Source organism: Ambystoma mexicanum, chromosome 8 (assembly GCF_040938575.1).
Source record: "Ambystoma mexicanum isolate Mex_15411 chromosome 8, UKY_AmexF1_1, whole genome shotgun sequence".
In the NCBI taxonomy this organism is placed as follows: Eukaryota; Metazoa; Chordata; class Amphibia; order Caudata; family Ambystomatidae; genus Ambystoma; species Ambystoma mexicanum.
The window spans coordinates 582,486,013-582,511,411 of record NC_090929.1 but is presented as its reverse complement, the minus strand read 5'-3'; the positions used below and the strand labels follow the sequence as shown (position 1 = coordinate 582,511,411).

The 25,399-nt window shown below is 45.4% G+C and overlaps 1 protein-coding gene across 8 annotated transcripts in view; it reads left to right on the top strand.

The window, feature by feature from the left end:
• CHD5 (chromodomain helicase DNA binding protein 5) overlaps positions 1–25,399 on the top strand; it is a 2,731,226-nt gene that overhangs the window by 1,808,537 nt on the left and 897,290 nt on the right. For all 8 annotated transcript variants that reach the window (XM_069610277.1, XM_069610279.1, XM_069610280.1 and 5 more), the window contains one exon: positions 5,130–5,209. In XM_069610277.1, coding sequence (XP_069466378.1) covers positions 5,130–5,209 — 80 coding nt within the window. The remainder of the gene's footprint in view (positions 1–5,129; positions 5,210–25,399) is intronic.

The window sequence follows — 25,399 nt, the reverse complement described above, 5'->3', positions numbered from 1 at the left end:
CGCCGTACGGCGGCGGTGTGGGCCGTTTTGGGGTCATTTCCGCCATCGCGGACTTTGCACTTCCGCCATGCCGTGGTGCTCGTGCCCGATGGGTCGGAATGGGCCGCACTTTGCTCCTTCGTGCAATGGCGGAAACGCTATTTACGCTGTGGCGGTCCGGTCAGTCACTTTCCGCCAGGGTCGTAATGAGGGCCAGTATGTTTTTTGCCAGGCACAGTGAGACTGTCCTACTCTTGTAGGCCTGCAAAAGCCGTCAGAGAAACAGCCTCAGGTCAAGCCCCCTGGGTTTTTCAAGATATAGGGTGAATTATCTCCTGTACAGTGAGACCAAGAATTTTGAGGCATCGTGGCACCGGACATGAGCTGTTCCCCATTGCCCTAGGAGATTCCTATTGGTCTTGGCTCACAACATTCCTTTGGCAAGTCACATAGGAATGACAAAGAAAGCTCAGAGCTTGTCTGTACATTTCTATTTACCTAAAATGGGCTTAAAGGTTAAGGAATGGGTGAAACCTAGCCCAAGAATGAAGCACAGAAAAATCGGACAGTTGAGTAAGTCACTACACACCAAGTTGACAATAAAATGACATTAAAAAGGGTTTGGCCAGTATAACGGTATATTGCAACAGGCCACCATATCAAACCATGTACAGCTTATATTAGTTTACTAATATGCCAACCGACCTCTGGGGCATACAGTTATATATATTGGATCAGGGTGGCCCACAGTCAAGGACAGCCCCTGGATATTGGACCTTTGGGTTCCAGCAGGTTGTATGCAGGAATGCACTTGTCACTCTATTACTGCCATGTTGCCAAACCTCAGGGTAGCTGTTTGGGATGCCAGTAGACCGTTCCAGCAGAGTAACAAGTTTGCATTATAGCTTTCAGCATGGAGAATTACAAAAGGGAGCCTGATTAGCAGAGCCCACTTTCTGAGGCAGAATTGCCAGAATCACTTTGTGTTACAAAGGTTAAACAAGCTCAGGATTGCCTACCCACACAGATGGCATTCTGTCACACACCCAACAGATAAAAATGCTTAAGCAAATCCTTCTAAGGGCCTGTCTCATCCTCAAGGCAAAAGTATCTTCTAAGGCCACCTGCAATTTAGAGTTCCAGGCATATGCTGTATGTCCATATTCAATCTTTCTAAGCATATAGTCTATCGCAAAAGCTTTTGATTCCTCCCTGAATAGCCATTAACCCCTGGAGAGTGGTGCACTCTGTTTTGACAGTAAAAGTAGACACAAAACTGCAACTTGCAAATGGCCCACACTATGGCAAATACCTTTTTTTAAAATTGTCTCCCAGTTTCTCTCTCTTTGTCAGTCACATGCTTATGTAGGCAATTGGCTGTTCAACACCTTCTGTGTTCGACTGCACTAAATCTGTACCATGTGCTATCTGGTACTTTGAAGTCTTGATAATCAGCACCTGTTTCAGATGGTAAATGTGGTCTTCCCAGGAGTGCCTAAATACAGAAATATCATCTAATAGGCAAATCTGAACTTTGCAAGCTAGATATCACCTGGTTACCCATCCTCTGAAGGGTGGCATGAGTGTTTTATAGCTCTTCTGGGGTTGAAAATGCAGAACTCTCTGTTGTCAGCCAGAACAATCTGCCAGTACCCGGCAGTGAAGTCAAAGATACTCATGTACTTGGCAGTGCCTAACTTATCAATGAGTTCAACTGTACATGGTAAGGTGTGCTCATCTGTCTTGGTCACAGAATTAAGCCCATTGTAGTCAAGACAAACATGACCTTCAGCTGTCCCATTGCTGGACCTTTTAGGAACCAGCACTTCAGGGCTAGCCCACAAGCTATAGGGTGACTCAATGACCCCAAGTGCCAACATCTTGCAGGCTTCCTCACTGATGGTGTTCCTCAACTTATGAGACATTCCATGAATTCTACTTTTCACTGGCTTTCTGTCTCCTGTGTCAATATCATGAACACTGGAGTCAGTGAGAAATACCTTAAAAAACTGGCCCAGCAGCCGCTTGCGTTCTTGCAATTGTCAGTTCAAAGGAGATTTGCACACCCTGTATAGACCCAACTGTGACATCAGTGTGTAGCAAGTCTGGGGGGGATCAGTCTCCTCCTCAGGCTCACAGTCAGTCCCCAGAGCCAGCATCAAGCATACCCCTCTAATGTTGTGTCAGCCGGTTGACATGAAAGACCCTATGTGTCTTTGAAGGAGCCTTTGTATCACTGAAGTAGTTGAACTCCCTTTTCCAAACACTGGTCTTTTTCAGAACCATCCAGTTCACTTATCTTGAAGTGCACTAAGGTTAAGAGGTTCCACTACCTAGACCAATTGGCATTTAGTGTATTTTGTCACTTTGGCCTTCTGATCATGCCTGTATTTAATGAATTACTACCGGGCCTTCAAATTCTTCCTGGACTGTTCCATGTACTGGGCCATTAGAGACTACAACCTAAGATCTTAATACACTATGTCATGGATGTACTTCTGGGGCTACCCTCCCATTCTTCCCTCATAAGATTTAGAGGACCCTTAATAGGATGGCCAAACAGAAGCTCAAAGGGACTGAACCCTACTGCATTCCGTGGCATCTCTCTGTAGGCAAACAGTAGGCAAGCCAGGAGAACATCCCACTTTCACCTCCGATGCTCCTCCAAGCCACCTATCATGCCTTTGTGGGTCTTCTTAAATCTTACCACAAGTCCACTGGTTTGTAGAGTGAAAGCTGTAGAGAAATTATAAGTAACTCTGCAATACTCCCAAATTGCCTTGATATATATATATATACTGCTATGAGGTTGCAGCCCTGGTCCATAATGAATTGTTTGGGGAACCCCACACAAGAGAATATCCCCATTGGAGCCTTTGCCCAATAGTAGGCTGCTACTCAGGGGTACCGTGTGGTATATTCTACTGCTGCCAAAATGAACCGGGTCCCTCAGGTGGTTTGGGCATTTAAAGGAACCACAATGTCAATCCCTAGTCTGCCAAAGGCAGCCCAACCACTAACACTGTGATTAGTGGGTCATTTGTTGTCCTGCCTGACTTACCAGGAGCTTGGAAATTGTGGCAGGAGTACACACATAACAGACCATTGGGTCCAACCATCGAAGCTCTGTTTGTTCTCTCCTGGCAAAGCTTGTCACCTTCCCAAGAGAACACGATATACCCCCAGGGAGTAAGTAGCACACCAGTGTTTCAAAGGAAAGCCTTTCCAGCACAATGGAAAGGTCACACCGGGATGGTATTTACTGGTGTGTATTTGATGTAAGGGAGGCAAGTAGAGGGGTGGGGCAGGGGGGCGGTCAAGAATAGCCAAGAAGAAAACTTACTGTCAAGAGAGACGTGCCACCATCTTGGGATTTCTTCGGCCACTCTCACTTCCTGTGCCCCCCACATCATGCAGACAAAGCACTCTGGGAATACATTACCAGGCAAAGACCCTTTTCACAACAGCTAGTATTGAACCCTTACAGAAGGCTTGAAAGTGACCAATATTCTGTGCAAAAAAATAACATGAGTCTTGAGACATCCCACTCCATTAATTGAATCTTGTTTGGATCACAAGAAGAAGGTTTCACCTGGAACATTATTAAAGTATCATTGCCCAAAGTCCTTTGCCATAGAGGTGAAGATAAAAAAACTCCTTGGATGGAGCAATACCCACTACTCCACGACTACAGAGGACCATTTGTAGTCACCTATTGTTAGACCAAGGTTTGTCTGGACTCTAGTACCCAGGACTCTGCCTACTGGACGCCTTCCTGGCTGGGAAAGGCAGAAGAAGAACTTGCCTTATCCCTGGAGACCATTGGAAGTGTTCCCCAGCAACAAAGGGGCAAAGCTCTGGGCAAGACCTACAGAGTTCGCTTTGACACTAAGCGCTTTTCTAAATGCTTCGAGCCATTAAGCTGCTCACTCAAACATCGCCTGCATGCACTCCCATCGTTTTCAATCCAATCACCACTGCAGAACTGGACTAAATCGCTGTAACTTGTCGAACTGACTCAACCATATCAACCATTGTCCGCATCTAGTTCAACCGATTCAAGTTGATCTCTGCTGCTGAATGCATCACATCGCTAGACTGTGTCGAACAGACTTCACCATCTCAAATCTAACTCGATCCATTGGGTGCCCTCGAAATGACTGTCCCAATGTTGACTCGGCCCATCGAAAGCGCTAAGAAGCACAGCTCAACACTGTCATGCCCCCCCAAGAAGAAGATACAGATATTCAGAGTGATTCTGTCCCCGGAGCCTGGTCTTAAGGACACTATTGACAATGTAGGACCCCACTCCATATACTTTTGAAACATATTCTTGAAAGTGAAACCTGCTTCAGAATCTATTGTCTGTCTATCCCTGTCTTCAGATCTGTGGTGCCCCTTTCATCTCAAAGTCTGCATCCTCTGTGTCTTCCTTGACAAGGTTGGGTTAATTTTATTATTTGTGTGTTGGTATTTTAAGTTACATTTTTATAGAACATTTATTGGACGTTTTCTTTATTTTAGTATCACAGTAACATTGTACTTCAGATGCTTCTTTCCTAGCTCACATCCCTCCTGAAGAGCATATTCTGCCCATGCAACCCTCAGAGGCGAAGGAGATATACCATTCATGTTGTGCCTGTTTTACCTCTAGAATTGGGATTATTGCAGATGTATTAGGAGTGTGGGGCTGAGTAAGGGTTTGATGCACTACTCATCTCTGTATTCCTTCAGAGCAGTAGTCATTCCGTCACAATAATATCTCATGTTGGTAAATATATTGATGAGGGTAGGAGTGTATAGCCTTGCCATTTCCCCTTTTACAATGTATACTATAATGCCCTTGGCTATACCTTCTAACCAGACAATGATGAACACAGGACCAACAACGCATTTAGCACAGGGAAGTAAGTACATATGTATACAGATTTAGTGACACAACAAATGTGTGTATTTCCCAATATGAACATATGCTTTGATGATGTTTCCACCATGCACTTACACAACCAAATTTCCACTACACATGACTACTGTTTCATCGCAAGTATAACACATCTCATAACAGAGGCCATACGTTAGAGAAATAGCTATGGGAGATGGCTCTGTCAACAATTAGGCACTGAAACAACCTGTTCTGTATACCTTTTCAGACAAGAGTGAGACGCAATCAGGGATCACGGAAGAAAAGGAGTCTCAGGAAAATGCAGTCTCAAAACCACCAGACATACAGGTGAGTGTCAGTTTTTCTTTTCAATCAGTGTTTGTCGAGGAGGCTGCTTTTATAAAATTAAGTTTAATTAAAACTTCAATCAGCAAGGCCTCGATTACCAAAGCACAGTGCTCACAAGTGAGGCCACACATGTGCCAGGCGGAGCCTGAGGTTTTGAATCCCAAATATCCAAAATCCAAAAGCAATTACCAGAGCTTTTACACTATTATCTGTACCTGGCGAATCCTACGTCAATCTCTCTTTCTCGCTATTTCTCGCCCCCTCTGTCCTTTCTCTGCACTATTTCATTCTCTGTCTCTCTTTGTTTCTCCTTGTACCTTTACCTTTCTCTTCCTGTGAAAGTTGCGTTGTCTGTTACGAGTTTGGTAGAGCCAGTTCAGCCATTGCTGGCAACGTTGCAACCAGAGAAAAACACAGATATTTTGAAGAAAGGGGTGCTGGTTTTTTTTATGGTTTAAGTAGTATGAGAGCAACAACAACAGCGTCATCCGCTGAGGTGGAAACCGGCTTGGTATTGTCGTTGGCTCTGAGGGGTATAGGGGGAGAGATGAAGGGGTGAGGATAGTCTCTGTGGGGGGGGCTGGCATTCTGGCACATTGCCTTGGTGATTACAGGTGTAACCGATCAATGATTTTTGTCTGAACACTACCTTTTCAAGAGGGAAGGACATTTTGGGAGACATTATGGTGCACATGTTCTTCAAAATAAACAATTTTCTTGAAAAAAGGAAAGTATTTCATTATTCTAACTTCTTAAATTGCCCTTTTTTTGTTTTTTACATTTTACAGCATTCATTTCTAATGATCACTTCCAGCATATATTGAACTCTTAAGACAATGGTGCACTTGTCTTCCTGAGCAAAGCACATTATAAAAACCTAGAGTAAACATATGCATTACTTTCCTACAGGTTATATATAATTTAACGATGGAAAGTCTGGAACACTACCATTGTACTTTTTTGAAATCCCATATGAAAAAAGGGGAGGGGTCTAAAAGGGCCAATGAGGGTCCCTGGATGCTTTGCATAAAATCAAAGTGCATTTAGGGGATACAAGGATGACCACTAGTCTGAATATTTGACAAATATGTCTCCTATAAAAGGGTTGTATATAAAATCACAAAATACATAATGCATACTGGGCTGGGTGTTCATTTCATTTTCAGAACACTCACTCTGACATGAACGTGTATTGACCATATACACCCATATGGACGCCTTGGGGCTTTAGATGTGAGGATAACATGGTTTCAGCCCATGCATGTTGTGAGCATGGCTGTCTGACATGTGAGGCGACTCTGCAATAAGGCACATCCTGAGGCACATGGCACACTAAAGTTGGGGGTGAACATGCATGGTGAGTACATTGACTAATGAGTGCTTAGGAAGCACGCAGAGTATGGTTGCATGGATTCCATCACAAATGATCCACCATGCTACGAACACCTCGTACCGATAGGTGAGTGGGGGCCAGTGCATGCCAGAAAGGTTCCTCACTCTGCGCCTGGCAAAATGGCAGCCCTAAGGAACCGAGTACGGATAGGAAATGGCTGGCGCTAGAAACACTAACTACTAACAGGGGCATGTTGAGTAGGGCAAGCCCAGAACAGAGCCCAGGCAAGCATCCAGCATCTGCCTAAAGGTTTAGGGGTAGAGAAGTTTACAAGCCAGAGCAGTTATCACCAGGTGGAACTGACCAACACCATGCCTGTACTTGTGTGACCAAGAGGACTATGTGGAAATAATGGGAGAGTCCCCCTGGGACTAACATGTATGTGATACTGTGGGATGTATTTACCCATGCATCCGAGCTCTATCTCAAAACTGTGCAGTACTGACATGAAAACATCATGATGGCCAGAGCTTCCCAGAAAATGCACAGGGAAATGCATGAAGAATAGGCTGCCACTCATTTTTGCCGATGTTATGGGCACAGAAGGACACTGCCTAAAACCACCATTGGACTACCCACACAGTAGTCTGAAACCATTGGGAATGGCAATGCTGATTGCCAAAAGCAAACCCATAACTATTGGGAATTCATTTTCTTAAATCCCAAAAAGGGGTGCAGTACCAGTACTCACCACTATCCAAAAGCCGGCGTTTTAAAACCACCAGATTTTACTTTTTTGTAGAAAACTGAATAGATGAACCCAAAGCAAGCCAAAGAAAGACTTACTGAGAGGTGGATCCAATGTAAAGTTATATTCTGAAGTGACTTGAAGGTTTATAACAAGACTGTCTGACCTGTGGATTTCAGCAGTTTAAGTAAATTTGGACTGAAAGACACTACAAATCTAAATGTTCAAATTGACTGGGTGACCTACTTTTGAGTGTCACAAAGGTTGAAATTGTTTAAATGTCATAGTTTTAAACTTAGATTCAGCATTCTAGCTGCATATGTAAAAATGTTTAGTTTTATTTGAATGCAGAAACTGGGGAACAAAAAGTGACATTTTATCTGAAACTTGGCTCAAGGAACTGAATTCTGCCTGGCAACTACCCCCCATCAGGAGTGAAACTTGAGTCACAGCTGTGTTCCCAGGCCCATCTGCCTTTTGCTGGCCACACTAAGGATATGCCATCTCTCTGATAATTGAATTAAGGGGAGCCCCACAGAATACAGGAGCTCTGAACAAAGCCCTGTCCTGACTCAGGCAAATGTTTTATTGGCGGGAGTCGTAAATGGTCGTAAAAAGTGGCTTCCTCCTGAAGGAAAGGGGAGGAGCACTGCCTGTGAGAGCAAGCTGGCTTGGCAGAACTGGAAAAACCAGAAATTCAACCTTGTGCTGAGGGTAAACCACACCCCTTTGGAGCCAGAACATAACTTTAAAAAGATGGATCATTCATAGAGCGGACATGTGAAAATTTTATAAATGATACCATAATTCTTGTGATTTTTCTGCCCACCGTTTAAGAGGTTTTTAGAACCGGTGGTATGTTCAGGGGGGTTTTAGCGGAAAAGTGGATATTACTCTAAATGTATGCATCTTAAAAATCTGAAACTTCATCAATTAATGTCCCTACTCCCTGCGCACATGTATGTAAAGTGGGGTCAATGTCAGAAATGGCAAAATCAGTTAAAAAGTGAAATATGTGCCATTTCTGAATGCAAGCTCCCAGGAAGAGCAGAGTTTGAACAGGAGATACCTCCTGTGATATGTGAGGGGTGCATATGATTTTAAAACAATATGTACCTCTGCAAATATGTCTTTTGTTATCAAATATAGAATGTGTGCAATTTGACTGGGGAGTGTCCTCTCTGCAAGGCTGTAAAATGACATCACTCTGACACAACTTAGCTCCCCCAATCAAATGAGAAATGGAAGTTTGACCAATTAGAAGCTGAGAGAGAGGTAGGGTCAGTGATGCTAGAACACACCCACATTCTAAACACATAAAAGCAGACAGACAGGACAGATAGGGACTCTTTCAAATCCATTTGCAGCTGGAAGCTCTGCCGGGAAAATCCATACTTTACCTCCATCAATCTCCAGAGAAAGCTGTGCAGAAAGATCCAGACTTTAAATCCCTCAATCTTCAGAATCCAGAGAGAGAGCAGACCCAGATCACTGTGCAGTGCAGAGACCAGAGTCCCGTCTAAAACCTGACCAGATCCATGGCGAGGCCCATTTCACTCAAGAATATAGTGTGAGTACCTAGAAAACTGTGCAGAACCAATCTCTTAGTTAAAATAATATAATCCAAGCTATTTTAATCTAAGTAGAACTGCCTCCTAACTGTCACCTGTCATTTGTAAAGCTGTCACTTGTCATTTTCTAGTTGCAAGCTGCACTTGTCTTTTTGAACTTTAAAATTTCAAATCTGAAAAACGACCTTTATTTAATCGCTCATATCTCCGCAACCGTTTGTGCTAGAGACTTGCAGTAACTTTCCCCTGAAAGCTGAGAATCGTGGCTTTCCTACGAACCTAGAACCGCATTCTTACCCCCTTTAGTCTTGCCGTAATCGTGAAAAACGCACCCGCGAATTTTGCCGCGATTTGCAAATTTCTCCACGTGTGAAAACAGAAGCTTCTTGCTTTCAGTTGCTAAAAATTCGTTTAACCTGCTAGTTACACCCTAGATCCTTGCTAAAGTGAGCCTGGACTAATATTAACTTGATTTCACTCACCCTGAACCTCCTAGAGGGAATTAAAAGTATTTTAGCATATTTTTTTTCTACATTGCCAGCACATATCAAAGCATTTTGCCTGTGTTTCCAACTTCTGTAGTCTAAGCTTGCTGGGGTTAACTGAATCACATTTAATTGCATTTCTGAGAACTGTGTGCCTTCCTTCCATTTCCTTGCATTGCATAAAAGGGGGGGTAAATTGTACAAGAAAGTGATTACATTGTCTTTTGCTGAAATCCTATCAAGTTATTTTCTTTACTGCATTTCATTCCACATTGCATCCATTGGAAACCATAAAAGTATTGTTGCTATCTTATCCATTTCATGTCAACTGCTTAGTGATTATCAAGAAGTGTGCTAGTGCCAGATTCTCCGTTGTTAATCTTTATCATATCAGATTAAGTGTGCTATTCAATTATTAATTTATTATAAAGCGTGATATCTATATATATATATTGTTTAATTTATCAAATAAACCTTTAACTTGCAAAACAGAACTACTTCTTGGCTCAGTGGGGTCAGGAGGATTCCAAGAGAGGGGTGTCATATAAGGGTAGTCATCCAGAACGCATGAACTGGACATAAAGTTATATCAATAAGGGTTTTCATTCAGTATTATAGACTAGGCGTTGATTTAGCTGTAGTGTTGAATTGAATCCTCTTACAAATTGGGGGCTCGGGCCGGACGTTTGGGTTAGATTTACCATTTGTGCAGATTAATACAGCATGCCAGCTGACCAGATACACATATGCGGTCGGATCACCACGCTGTGTTACGCTTTAAAGCACTCCTCAAAAGGGACACTCCAAGAAAAGTTCTGTTCTGCAAAAATAAAATACAAACTTCTGTAAGTCAGGACAGAGACCAATCTCTAGAATGACAACCTTAGTAGACATGAAAATAGCCAGAGAGCACCTCTTGCATAAGCTATTTGTGAGAGGTGAATGGACCGAACAGGGCCAGGATGCGTGGTTGCAGGCCATCACACAACAGGTCACTGAAACAGGGTCAGATATATATAGAGATCAGGGTCCCTTACATGTGGCCCTGAGTGAACTATATATGGCTCCTAAAGCCAAAGAGGAACACAATAAGATTGCCAGGATAGCAGCATACCTGTACCTATACATGGGAGACATGCAGGATAGATGCGCTGAAAGCCAAAATCTGGCAAATAGGCAACAGATGGCATTACAGAAGGCCCAATCTGATCTGGACTCTTCTGAGCAGAGGCTGCAGAGGAGCCAGGAGTCAGAAAATGACAGCAGACGGTACATCACTAAAATAAAGGAGGATATGGATATACTGCAACAGGAAAAGGCTGACCAGGATACTAGATTTCTGGCCCTGCAGAAGGAGCACCAAGACAGTTTGGACTCCTTACTGCAGAGCCAGAAAAAGCTGGAGCAACAATTAGACTTTAACAGGGCATGCACGGAGCAGGTAGCCACCCTGCAAAGTCATCTAGATAGAGTGAAGGTAGAGAGCAACAAGCTGATTTTGAAAGACCTGGATACCCAGGCAGAGTTTGATGAAGAACGCCAGAAAGCTGGTGCCTTTCAAAGGCAGAGGGACGACCTGGCGGCACAAATGCAGGCTCTTAGTCAGGAAAGAGACGCCTTAGGCCAGGAAGTCTGCCATTTAAAAAGGAAAATGGAAGAAAATCACCTGGCCCACCAGGGACTGGGTGACCTCCAAAAAGAACACCAGAACTTGTTAGAGCACACCAGGAGGGTGGAGGATGCTCTAGCAAGAAAGGAGCATGCCAATAGGGACACAGCTCAGGAGGTAACCCTCCTGCAGCAAAGACTGGCCTAGTGCTCCAGGACCAATCAGGAAACACAGAGAGAGAATGAGGCTCTCTGCCAGCGCAATGATAGACTCCAACAACAGGTAGCGATGCAGGAGAGACTGATAGAGTCTAGTAAGGCCTTAACTGAGGAACTGAAGGCACAAATGCAGGCTCTTGCATTGCAACAGGGAGCAGAGGCGGATAGAGACCAGGTTCGCTGGGAAAGGGAAACTCAGGAGCATAACCTCAGGAGCCCTAATACCAGAGGCCTTTATCTTTCTCAGTCCCTGGACTCTGCCACCCCCATGTCCCCTGGCGCACATGAGCACCGGGCCACAGGGATGGCAGATTACTATCCAGCCAGAAGCATGGGGCTCATAGGCCAGTACCTCCCAGGAATGGATGGGCGGGCATCTGGGCATGGGCACCCAAGCATGGTGCAATTCAGTGGGGAACCCCGGGAGAATAGGCCCATTAAGGGCATCCTGAAAACCTCTGCCCAGTTAGGTCAGTGGGGGGGGGTACCCAGCAAATCCTGGCAGCAAGGAGGAATCTGAAGACTCCTCTGAACTGCGCAGGACACAGGAGACCAGGTCCCCACATTCTGCCAGCCATTCCCAGGCTCGCAGAATCCGGGAAAACCTGGAAGAACAGACGGGAACCTCTGGGAGCAGTGCCTCTGAGTCCGAGGACGAATGGACAAGGGTTACCCGAACCAAAAAGGCCAATAAGGCAAAAAGGGCCTTGCTTAAGGACCCCTTAAAGCAGATTAAGGCGATCAGGAGCGTCATCACGCCTTACCATAAGAACGCTAAGTATTCTGTTTGGGAGCACTTAGAGTTGTTTGAACAAATGATGGAGACTTTCCATTTGAAGGACAGCCAAAGCTGTATTCAATATGTAAAGTGGACCTTCTCCCCGGAATACTCCAGTTTCTTTGCGGGGCTGGAGGACCAAAATCATTTAAGATGGTCCACCTATAAGGCGGCCATCTTGAAACATTTTTCTGTTCACAGAAATCCTCGAGAGGCTCGCAAGGCAGCCTACAATTTGCAATGTGGGGAGGATCAGGCCCCACAAGAATTTGTGCAGGAGTTAAAGCGTGCTTTTGCACAGACCACAAGAAGGGTGCGCACGGATAGCAGAGAATTTATAAATACGTTTTTCCATGCCTTGCCCAAATATATCATGACCCAGCTCGTGAGGGATTTTCACGAGAAAAGATCTTTAGACTGGGTCATTGAACAGGCTACCCGGATCTATGAGGTGCAGAAACCGATAGATAGCAAAAGTAATGCCCAGAAAAACCCCAAAGCCAACAGCACCCCTGCTGCTGCCAAGGTGGCAGAGGTAAAGGTCACCCCCGTTTTGGATTTGGAGATGGGGGGGGCCTAACAACCTACCTGCACCTAATAATGCTAGGCCCAGGAGGTCCTCGGGTCAGTCACAGACAGGGAGCCAAGGAGGCAGCCCCACAAATGGGGTCCCTCGCTCTCCTGATTATGTAAGTCCCCGTTACAAGGGAAATCGACCCATCCTGGGTTATGTGTGGACTCCTCCAGCCCAAGGGGGGGGATCCAGCCAAGCACCTAACCCAGGGAACTTCCCTCCAAACTTCCCACAGGAGGGCAGAAATTTACCAAACCCTGGGCAGAACTTTTTCCCCAGATATCCACCCGACTTTCAGCCCCAAAACCATCCATCCTTCTTTCCCCAATTCCCTGAGCCCAGACCACTGAATCCGGGAGAGGGGAGGCCAAGGGTGGAGGGGTACCCAAATCTTCCCAACCCGGGGTATTACCAGAGGAGGGACAGCTACCCTTCCCGGGATCAGCCCAGGGGAGAAAACAGGGCCCCGTATCAGCCTGAGCGGGTTTCCCAGTTAGAGCGCCAGGTTCAAAACATGGCGCGGGATCTGGGTCACATACTGAGGGCTCAGCAGAACCCTCAGATCGGCATGCCGGCGCAGAACGCACCCAACTCTGGACCTGGTGCTCCAGAACAATGACGGGGCAGCACCCCGATAACTCACCGGTTCCCAGGGAGGAGGCACAAGGGGAAGGGGGGTGTAAAGCCTTGGAGGAAGCTTCCTTCCTCACTTGTAAACAGCCCCTGGAAACCCAGGAACCGGAAACAAAATCTCTTGCCCCTGAAAGTCTGCCTCCTAAGGAGCAGAGGGGGGTAGGAGAAACAAAAGACCCAAACAGACTCAGTTTGAGGAGGAGGTACAGGTCTTCCAATTTGAGGGAGAGGGATCCTCAGAGGATCCTGGGAAAAGGATCTTCTCCTTCAGAGAGGGGGGAACTCCTCCCAAAGAAAAATGGGTCCCTAGGGATGCAAATCCAGACTGGGGAGATGTGGAGACTGAGCTACCACCGCCCACCATCTCATCCCAGAACCAACCGCAAGAAAATCCCCTGGTTCAAACCCATCCTGGTGACTGCCTCCATAAAAGGGGGGGCGGCCCAGAACCGGAGCCAGGGGAACCCACAATGGCTCTGATCTCCAGTTGCCAAATTTTTCTTTCAGATTCCCAAGGCTCTCCACAGAATTCTGCCCAAAATTCTTCTCTCGCGATGTCCAGAACCAGAAAATTAGCCCACCAGTTGTCCAAAAATGTACATTATCTGTGCCCCCTTGAGGAGAAGGAGGGAAGATATTATGCCCCGGTACAAGTACAGGGGCAGGGTACAATCTCGGCACTGGTGGACACTGGATCTCAAGCTACCCTTCTGTCCAGAAGGGCCTTTGACGAACTGAATGCAGGAAGGGGAGAGAATTACCAAATTCCTCTCACCTCTCTTCCTGGACAACTCCAGAACTTTGACGGGAAGGAAATTCCCGTTGAGGGGACGGCAGACTTGGACATTAAAATTGGGCGACATAAGTTGAAACACCCGGTCATAGTTGTGACCCCAGAGGGCACCCCTTGTTTACTAGGGAATGACCTCCTGAGAAGGTTGTCACCCCTAATAGATTGCGTAAACAAGGTCCTCTGGACCCAGACTAGCCGACCAATAAAATTAAAACAGAGTGTTAACCATGTTAGTTTAAACGGCACCTGCCACATGGTTGAACAAAAATCTGACCAAGTAGAATTTCACTTCCAGAACAACCAGATTCCAGACGTGACAGTAATAGCAGTAGGACAACAGACTGGTGATGGGGGGTCCTCTCTATTTCTGAAAATCAACCTTCCTTCCAGTTTAAGGTGGTATTCCACGCTGGAAGGAAACACTCTGAAATTCTATACTAATCCACAATCAGAAACTCCCACTCCTATAGTCCAGAAAGATGTGAAATCAGCTCAGAGCCTGGCTGATATTCAGCAAATTGGAGAGCAGTTGTTCATCCCTGTTCAGTTAAATGATGGGAAGGACTCTGTTCTCGCTCGAGTGTGTGTGAGCAACGGTAAGAGCTTCATCAGCGAAGCCATGTTTCGCCAACTCCCAAAAGATCCAGCCATTCCCACCTTCAAACTGATAGACAAATGGGAAATGGACCTGGAAGCACCTGATTCCAAACATCTCCTGCCAAGCAGGTGTATGCTCGAAATCTCCATTGGCAACAAGAGCATAGTCCACAATTGTTGGGTCGTGCGAGACGTCCCTGCCGCCTTTTACTTAGGCAGTGACATTCTCAATCGCTTTGCCATTAGTTTGGACCTAATAAACTTCAAAGCCTGGTCCCGATTAGCGGATAATCCCATGAGCTTTGATGATCCAGAAAAAGCATTTAGGTCAGCTCAATTGCTACCTTATGCAGTTGAAATTCAGGTTAAAGAGGAAGTCACCATCCCAGAAAGGACCCGACAATTCTCCCTGGAAGTGAAAGTTAAAAGAGGACAATATTTGCAAAACCCTGATGCTTACATACATCTAAATGCTTCTCTCCAACAGCAAGGGTTAGGGGTAAACCCAACACCATTAGTCAACATAGAACATGACACCATTCCAATAGAGGTGGATAACAGCGACTTAAAGAGTATTACCCTAGCCGCAGGCACCATTATTGGAATGGCGGTTGATGACCGACATTTCTCCATTGATCTTGGAAATGAACTGTTAGGACCAATCCCCAAGGACTGTTTTGACAGTGACAGGGATGACAATACAACACCAGACAGGATTTTTACCCGGCATGGGGGGAACTTCCTGGTGTACACTTCCTGCCCCTATGGTAAGGAAGATGTGACTTGTGACTTCAGGAGGGATGAGGTGATTTTCCAGGTCCATGAGGGCTGCCTTTCCCACCTGAAGCCTCCGGTCCAAATCAGCACTCTGACCAGGGACTTCTCCACCCAGCTGGAGGAGGCCGCGGAGATAACCAAACCAGAAGTCTTTCCAGGCTTCAGGCAGATGGTGGAAGAGAGAGTCAACCTAGCTGATGCCTGTGTGACTCTGGAACAGAAGCAAAAGTTGAAACAAGTTTTCTTGGATTTCCAAGATCTCTTTGCGGTAGACTCATATGACTGTGGTCGCACTGACATCCACACAACAACAATCCCCACGGACCCTGGCATGACTCCTGTATTTGTGAAGCAATATCGTTTGCCTCTCGCATCAATGGAGTCCCTTACTGAAATAATTAAGAACCTTGAGTCCAGGGGAATAATCTGTCCAGTCCACAGCACCTTCAATAATCCGGTGCTGGGAATATTGAAGCCAAACGGCCAGTGGAGACTCTGTGCTGACCTCAGGGAGCTCAACAAACGGGTCCATACTTCCCGATGGCCTCTCCCCTACATTGACCAAGGGCTGGCCCAGATCCAGGGGTCACAGGTATTCACTGCAATAGACCTGACCAATGGATACTGGACCGTGCCTGTCAGTAGGGAGGACCAATACAAACTGGCTTTTACCTTTGGGGGCCAGCAGTACACATGGACCCGGACTCCTTTCGGATACCTCAACTCCGGCAATGAATTCAACATTTTCCTACATAAGGCCATGCCCGACCTGGGTGCGAGGGGTAACCTGGCTTATGTAGATGATGTCCTCATCAAAAGTTCATCTGTGGAGGAACACATAGCGGAGATCCGTTATGTTCTGACACAGTTGAGGGCCGCCGGAGCAAAACTTTCCTTTCAGAAAGCACAGTGGTGTAGAACCCGTGTTAATTTCTTGGGGCATGAGATTACTCCTCAGGGCCTCTGTCCCCAGGAAAAGAAAGTGGAAGCACTTCAGAAACTGAAAGACCCCACAACTCTGCGAGAACTAAGGAGCCTCCTTGGACTGACTAATTACAGCAGAAAGTTCATTGAGGGCTACGCAGAGATCACCAGACCCCTGATTCATCTCCTGAAGGGGGGGTCAAGTGGGAATGGGGTCCAGAACAAGCCGAGGCAGTAAAACAACTCAAAAGAAGCCTCTCACAAGCGCCTTGCCTAGCTTACCCTGTCAGAAACAAGGAGTTCTTCCTGGAGACAGGGTTCTCTAATACGTGCTTGACGGCAGTATTATACCAAAAGCATGACAAGGTCAATAAAGTAATCTCCTATGCGAGCAAAACTTTATCCTCTGTGGAGGAGAAATTCAACGATTGTGAGAAGGCACTCCTGGCAACGGTGTGGGCATTGAAGAATTACCGCCCGTTTATCCAGGGGGAACACATCATAGTGGAGACTCCACACCAGCCTCTGCAATATCTCCAAAGTGACAGAATCCGGGCCGGAAATGTGAGTAATTCCCGAATTACTTCCTGGATTCTGTCAATGCAAGGCTTTCCTGTGGAGGTCCGATATGGCCAAAACAAGAAGAGTCCCCTCACGCAAGGTCTGGCTGACTTGCATGATTGTGCCAGAGAAAACTGTCTCGAGGACGAAAGTCTGAAAATCAAGGACAACACGGAGGCATACCTTAATTCCCCACACAAAGTCTTTGAAGAAGACAAGTGTGAAGGAATGCCCACTGTCTATGTGGATGGATGCTCTTACCATGTTGACAACGACGGGGAGAAAGAACTGGTGGCCGGCGTAGGGAATGCATGGGTGAATGAGTCCCCAGAACCCTCCGCTGGATACAAAATTGGTGCCCGAAGTAGTCAGGTGGCAGAATTGATGGCTGTGCATCAGGCCATCCTCACTGCTGTCCAGCATCAACTCCACGAACTGGTCATAATCACAGATTCGGATTATGTACGGAACGGGTTCGTGGAGCACCTGGTTAATTGGAAAACCAGAGGCATGTTATGTGCTAACAACAAACCCTTGAAACATGGGAAGTTGATCCAAAACATTGATGATCTGGTTACCTCGAAGGGAATGACCATCTATTGGAAAAAGATCAAGGGTCATTCCAAAGTAGAGGGACCAGACAAAACTGGAAATGACTTAGCTGATCAGCTGGCCAAAACCGGGGCCATCCAAGGGGATCTAATTGAGATTGAGTCCCTGTTGGGGGAAATCCAGGTCACTGCTATCACTAGGTCCCAGACAAATGCTCACAACGACCTTTCAATTGCACAATGGAGTAAGGAGACCCCTGATGCTGATTTGATTACCGCTCAGAAGGGGGATCCAATAATTGGTAAATTTTACCAACACCTTGAGGACCCTGAGAACTTTCCCCTGACGGATACCGATTACATTGGGAAAGAGGACCTAAGAGTGTTGATGAAATGTCCAAAAATGTTCCGGATCCAAGACGGTTTGTTGGTAAGGAAATCCAAAGCTGGCCATGACCAGTGGGTGGTTCCTACCTCATTCCGAAGCCTGATGTTAAGTCACGCCCATGATGCGGCTACTGCCGGTCATAGGGGGTTTCACACAACATTGGAAATCTTAAGAGAGGTTGCATACTGGCCTCACATGGGGCAGGACCTCGACCAATACTTGAAGGGGTGTCTTGTGTGTGCACAATTTCAGCCATCATCCCTCACGCATCGTGCACCTCTCCAAAAGAGGGGGATGACACTGCCATGGTCAGATTTACAAATCGACTTTGTAGGCCCCGTGATTCGCTCGGCTAGGGGGAATAAGTATATGTTGACTGTGACATGCTTGTTTACCAAGTGGGTGGAATGTCTCCCAGCCCCAAATTGCAAGGCAGAAACCGCAGCTGCCTTGATGATTAACCACATCTTTTCCCGTTTTGGTCTACCTCAAAGGATTGAGTCAGACAGAGGTAGCCACTTCACCAGTGAAGTGATGACAAAGATGTGGGAGATACTGGGGGTCAAGAGAAAGCTGCATATTGCTTATAGACCAGCTTCTTCCGGAGCAGTGGAACGCTACAACCGGACAATTGTGAGCATCTTAAAAAAGTTTGTGGCAGATTCTGGGCCAAGTTGGGATATCCGATTACCTCTGGTCCTAATGGCCATCAGATCTACCCCTTCATCTGCAACCAAAATGTCACCATTTGAGTTGATGACGGGGCACAAGATGGTGCTTCTGCAGCATTTGCTCTACAGGACCCAAGAGCAGACACTAATAAATGCCTCCACAACTCATGAGTATGTGGAGAATTTAAGGAAACACCTTCAACATGCTTTTGCTTACGCTCAGCGGAATCTAGAAAGATCGGCTGATAGCATGAAGACACATTATGACCTGAAAACTTCCAGGAAGGAATATCAGGTGGGAGACCGGGTCTATATATACAACTTCCAAAGGAACCAGGCCAAGCAGCGCAAATTTTTGCCTACATGGAAAGGACCCTTTGAGATCATCGACAAGATCTCCCCTGTGGCCTACAAGATCCGCATCCCCAAAGGCGGTTCGGCAGAGGGGGAAGACAAGTGGGTCCACATAAACCAGTTGAAATGTTGCCATCCCAGGCACACTCTGCAACAACTGGAGGAATCCTCTGGAATCCTAGCGGGCACTGTCTCAGACTAATTCAGTTCCAACCATAAAACATACCACATCTAGTCTCTAAAATATTGTGATTTGCATGAAACTGTCTCTTAGTTATACTGTTTTTTTTTCAAAATAAGAATGTAATGTTTTGTTATGATGAAATGCATATGCTGCCCCACTATCTCAACAGTGGTGGAAAAACGTCTATGAGTAGGTATTGCCGCTTTTGCTTTATCATCCTAGGAGAGATGAAACCATGGAGAATGACCAAGGAGGACGATCCGGAGACCGCGAGCAGAGACGCAACGGGCCCGGGGTACCGCCCAATCTTCCCATCAGGACCGGCGAGGAGAACCGATCGATCAGTACCGGATGGAGGAAAAGATGCTGAACTGTGCCATCTATTGGAAGAAGATGAGGAAACATCCCAGGTCTTGCGAGTCCCATTCGTGAAATAGAATGGCCATCGCAAGAGGGGGGCTTGTGGGATGTATTTACCCATGCATCCGAGCTCTATCTCAAAACTGTGCAGTACTGACATGAAAACATCATGATGGCCAGAGCTTCCCAGAAAATGCACAGGGAAATGCATGAAGAATAGGCTGCCACTCATTTTTGCCGATGTTATGGGCACAGAAGGACACTGCCTAAAACCACCATTGGACTACCCACACACTAGTCTGAAACCATTGGGAATGGCAATGCTGATTGCCAAAAGCAAACCCATAACTATTGGGAATTCATTTTCTTAAATCCCAAAAAGGGGTGCAGCACCAGTACTCACCACTATCCAAAAGCCGGCGTTTTAAAACCACCAGATTTTACTTTTTTGTAGAAAACTGAATAGATGAACCCAAAGCAAGCCAAAGAAAGACTTACTGAGAGGTGGATCCAATGTAAAGTTATATTCTGAAGTGACTTGAAGGTTTATAACAAGACTGTCTGACCTGTGGATTTCAGCAGTTTAAGTAAATTTGGACTGAAAGACACTACAAATCTAAATGTTCAAATTGACTGGGTGACCTACTTTTGAGTGTCACATAGGTTGAAATTGTTTAAATGTCATAGTTTTAAACTTAGAATCAGCATTCTAGCTGCATATGTAAAAATGTTTAGTTTTATTTGAATGCAGAAACTGGGGAACAAAAAGTGACATTTTATCTGAAACTTGGCTCAAGGAACTGAATTCTGCCTGGCAACTACCCCCCATCAGGAGTGAAACTTGAGTCACAGCTGTGTTCCCAGGCCCATCTGCCTTTTGCTGGCCACACTAAGGATATGCCATCTCTCTGATAATTGAATTAAGGGGAGCCCCACAGAATACAGGAGCTCTGAACAAAGCCCTGTCCTGACTCAGGCAAATGTTTTATTGGCGGGAGTCGTAAATGGTCGTAAAAAGTGGCTTCCTCCTGAAGGAAAGGGGAGGAGCACTGCCTGTGAGAGCAAGCTGGCTTGGCAGAACTGGAAAAACCAGAAATTCAACCTTGTGCTGAGGGTAAACCACACCCCTTTGGAGCCAGAACATAACTTTAAAAAGATGGATCATTCATAGAGCGGACATGTGAAAATTTTATAAATGATACCATAATTCTTGTGATTTTTCTGCCCACCGTTTAAGAGGTTTTTAGAACCGGTGGTATGTTCAGGGGGGTTTTAGCGGAAAAGTGGATATTACTCTAAATGTATGCATGTTAAAAATCTGAAACTTCATCAATTAATGTCCCTACTCCCTGCGCACATGTATGTAAAGTGGGGTCAATGTCAGAAATGGCAAAATCAGTTAAAAAGTGAAATATGTGCCATTTCTGAATGCAAGCTCCCAGGAAGAGCAGAGTTTGAACAGGAGATACCTCCTGTGATATGTGAGGGGTGCATATGATTTCAAAACAATATGTACCTCTGCAAATATGTCTTTTGTTATCAAATATAGAATGTGTGCAATTTGACTGGGGAGTGTCCTCTCTGCAAGGCTGTAAAATGACATCACTCTGACACAACTTAGCTCCCCCAATCAAATGAGAAATGGAAGTTTGACCAATTAGAAGCTGAGAGAGAGGTAGGGTCAGTGATGCTAGAACACACCCACATTCTAAACACATAAAAGCAGACAGACAGGACAGATAGGGACTCTTTCAAATCCATTTGCAGCTGGAAGCTCTGCCGGGAAAATCCATACTTTACCTCCATCAATCTCCAGAGAAAGCTGTGCAGAAAGATCCAGACTTTAAATCCCTCAATCTTCAGAATCCAGAGAGAGAGCAGACCCAGATCACTGTGAAGTGCAGAGACCAGAGTCCCGTCTAAAACCTGACCAGATCCATGGCGAGGCCCATTTCACTCAAGAATATAGTGTGAGTACCTAGAAAACTGTGCAGAACCAATCTCTTAGTTAAAATAATATAATCCAAGCTATTTTAATCTAAGTAGAACTGCCTCCTAACTGTCACCTGTCATTTGTAAAGCTGTCACTTGTCATTTTCTAGTTGCAAGCTGCACTTGTCTTTTTGAACTTTAAAATTTCAAATCTGAAAAACGACCTTTATTTAATCGCTCATATCTCCGCAACCGTTTGTGCTAGAGACTTGCAGTAACTTTCCCCTGAAAGCTGAGAATAGTGGCTTTCCTACGAACCTAGAACCGCATTCTTACCCCCTGTCGTTTTGCCGTAATCGTGAAAAACGCACCCGCGAATTTTGCCGCGATTTGCTAATTTCTCCACGTGTGAAAACAGAAGCTTCTTGCTTTCAGTTGCTAAAAATTCGTTTAACCTGCTAGTTACACCCTAGATCCTTGCTAAAGTGAGCCTGGACTAATATTAACTTGATTTCACTCACCCTGAACCTCCTAGAGGGAATTAAAAGCATTTTAGCATATTTTTTTTCTACATTGCCAGCACATATCAAAGCATTTTGCCTGTGTTTCCAACTTCTGTAGTCTAAGCTTGCTGGGGTTAACTGAATCACATTTAATTGCATTTCTGAGAACTGTGTGCCTTCCTTCCATTTCCTTGCATTGCATAAAAGGGGGGGTAAATTGTACAAGAAAGTGATTACATTGTCTTTTGCTGAAATCCTATCAAGTTATTTTCTTTACTGCATTTCATTCCACATTGCATCCATTGGAAACCATAAAAGTATTGTTGCTATCTTATCCATTTCATGTCAACTGCTTAGTGATTATCAAGAAGTGTGCTAGTGCCAGATTCTCCGTTGTTAATCTTTATCATATCAGATTAAGTGTGCTATTCAATTATTAATTTATTATAAAGCGTGATATCTATATATATATATTGTTTAATTTATCAAATAAACCTTTAACTTGCAAAACAGAACTACTTCTTGGCTCAGTGGGGTCAGGAGGATTCCAAGAGAGGGGTGTCATATAAGGGTAGTCATCCAGAACGCATGAACTGGACATAAAGTTATATCAATAAGGGTTTTCATTCAGTATTATAGACTAGGCGTTGATTTAGCTGTAGTGTTGAATTGAATCCTCTTACAATACATGGGGTGTGGCAGAGACAATCGCCAAAGCCAGAGCAAGCATGACCAAGAAAATCCTGGATGGTGCAGGAGGCGAGACACATCCCGTATGCACAACTGGAGTTGTTCTCAAATTTGGGAAACCTAGAGCGGGACTGAGTCCCTCCCAGGAGCTTACCTAGTGGGAGGACCCTGGATTGGCAAACAGGAGGGGAACGGTGGACATGAGAGGCAGATTGTGTGGGCCAGCAAGTTACATGGGTACATACAATGTGTGCTGACCACATAGGTTAGGACTACATCCATGAGTCATAGTAACCTAACAAATGCGGCGAGCATGTTTGAAGTGAGGATGTGATTTTAAAAGAAATGTTTTCCCTTTTCTGGGATCAAGGGACTGGTAGAATTTTAAAAAGATGAATTAAAGGGATCAGGATAAGGGTAGCTGTGCACATGCTCAGTCTCCAGTGACCACATATGCTTTTGTTGGAGCATCTTAGCAACGGTATTGTGCATTTTGTGATGAAAACATCTAATTTGGTACACTTATATATTGATATGTAGTGAACAGATTCAGATAGCGAGACATAGCATATTTGGTCAAGGACATCTTTGCCCACCAGGAAGGTAAGTCTGCCATTACAACTGGCAACTTCAGAAAACCTATGTAACTTCAGGTTGGGATAGTCAAAATCATAAGCTCTCAGGAGGTTGTGTGAAGTAATTTGCAGGAAGTAACTACAGTCATTCGACTATTTGAATGGTTGCATTCACGATAAGATGCCATTTCATGCACCACAATTATGATTTATTAATAAGTATTTAATACTGTTTTAATGAACTATACAAATAAGACAGTTAACCACTGTATGGTTTATTACCATCTAGAACCAATATGATATATTTTCTAAAACCGAAATTCCCTTCTAACTAACATAAACAAGACACCTAGCTTCGTTTGCAGGCATAGCCATTTAGATTAACCAAAATTCCCATATATAAATGCATATCATCACATTGGGCCTCATTAGGAGTATGGTGGTAAGGCAACAATGGCGCCAGTATCGCTACCAGCACCGGTGTTACCATACCGCCATACTACGAGTTCTGCTCGAGGGTGCCCTTGCAGCCACCTGGTCTGACCAGGTGGCTGTACCGGCACCTGCAAGCAGAACCTGATGGTAGCAACTGTACCGTTATGAATGGTACAGCTGCTACCATCCTCCCCATTCCCATTGAACCCTATGGGGGCTTGAATGGGGACGTACCGGCTCCGGCACCCGCGCAAGGGGAATTTCCGGGTCCGCTGAGGTCGGGATGGCCCGGTGATTCCCTATTCGTGGGTGCCGGAGCCGAGTTTGGGGGTAGCCATGCCGCTACCTACAACCTCGTAATGGGGCTCTTTGTCTGCACTACACCACTAGTATGGGGAGGTTATGTTGTTCAATACAAATATCAGCAGAACACAGTAATAGTAATGAAAAAGACTCAGGTTAAAAGGATCAGTCAGCCACTCCCTTGGAGCTAGTCTCCTAGTTTCATCCAGGTTGCCAGCTTGATATGCAGTTCACTAAACATAACTATTGCTTTGTCCTCATCATAACTGTCTGGCCACTTCCATTGAATTTGCTTGGCCAAAGCAAACTCGGCTTGTTAAAGGTGATCACAGGTCCTGGATTTAGATGTGGGATAGCACATTTTAGACATCATATGAGTCTCTGATCATGATCACTGTATGGGCACTTTCCAGTGGAAGCAGGGCTGTGGGACAGATGGCTACATATTCTGGTTGTCGATGACTAGTACGAAAGGCTGTTCAAGCTTTGTAGTCTTGTGTTCCAATTTTGTTTTTCATGGCTTTTCTTGTATGTTCTAACCACATGTATTCTTCTTCGTTCTGCACTTTAAAGGCGTTTCTGGTCAGGGTCTCCATGCTAGCAGCTGGGAGACAACCTCTTGATGCTGCTGGTAACCTGTGGCACACCAGTGTATTGGTGTGGCAAGTTGCTGATGGTTTTGTAGTTCGCATCTACAGATCCACCGACAAAGACAGTGCTTTGAACTCTTCATTCACTAGGCACAGAGGAATGCTGAATAAGAGAGATAGCAGCACCATGCAAGGACTCCTGCACTGTTGTTGCACTGACATTGTGGTCTGTAGTGTCGACAGCAGAAGTTGTAAAGATGTTGCAATGTATCTTCAGTGGTCGACCACTTGCTCCTAGTGAAACTGCTGATAGACACAGTGTTTCCCATCTAAGCCAAGAAGTAAAGAATACTGTCATGGGGGATGCTGAAGACCAGCTATGATAGTTTTCTGCCTACCAATTCCCTCGTATCTTGCATGTGTGAGCATCTAATGTAACATCAACCATAGGTATTGGGGGTAATAGTGTCTTCTATATAATACTCTGCCGAACAAGGCTGAGGCCCTCATTACAAGTCAGACGGTGGACCATGGTGCTATTAGCACCATGGTCCATGCCGGATTCCGCCATGGTGGATGGCGGAATTACCGCCCCATTCCAAAGTGAGTGGGGCGGTTATTCCCCATTCACCATTTGCCCTTCCCCATTCCCATTTTTGCCCCATAGGGCATAATGGGGATGGGGAAGGCGCTAATTACGGCACCGTAAATTACGGTTCCGTAATTACCACCAAGGTCGCTTAGCGCCTTGGACTTTAACGCCTGCAAAAAGCAGGCGTTAAAGTGTGAATCAGGCGTCAAGGGTTAACGGCGCCGACGGCGCCGTTAAACCCTTAACGCCTGACTTGTAATGAGGGACTCAATGTTGTAGTCCTACGTGTTCATTTGGGCAATAACAACTACTGCAGGGGGTGCATCTGCTTTCGATCTTTGAAACTGGGACCATTAAGGGTCATGCTTACAAGGACAAGCAAGCTACACCACGAATTTTGTGGCAAAGAAAGATTCTTTGTTTGAATGCAAATACTTTTCTGGGGTAAAACATATAACTTT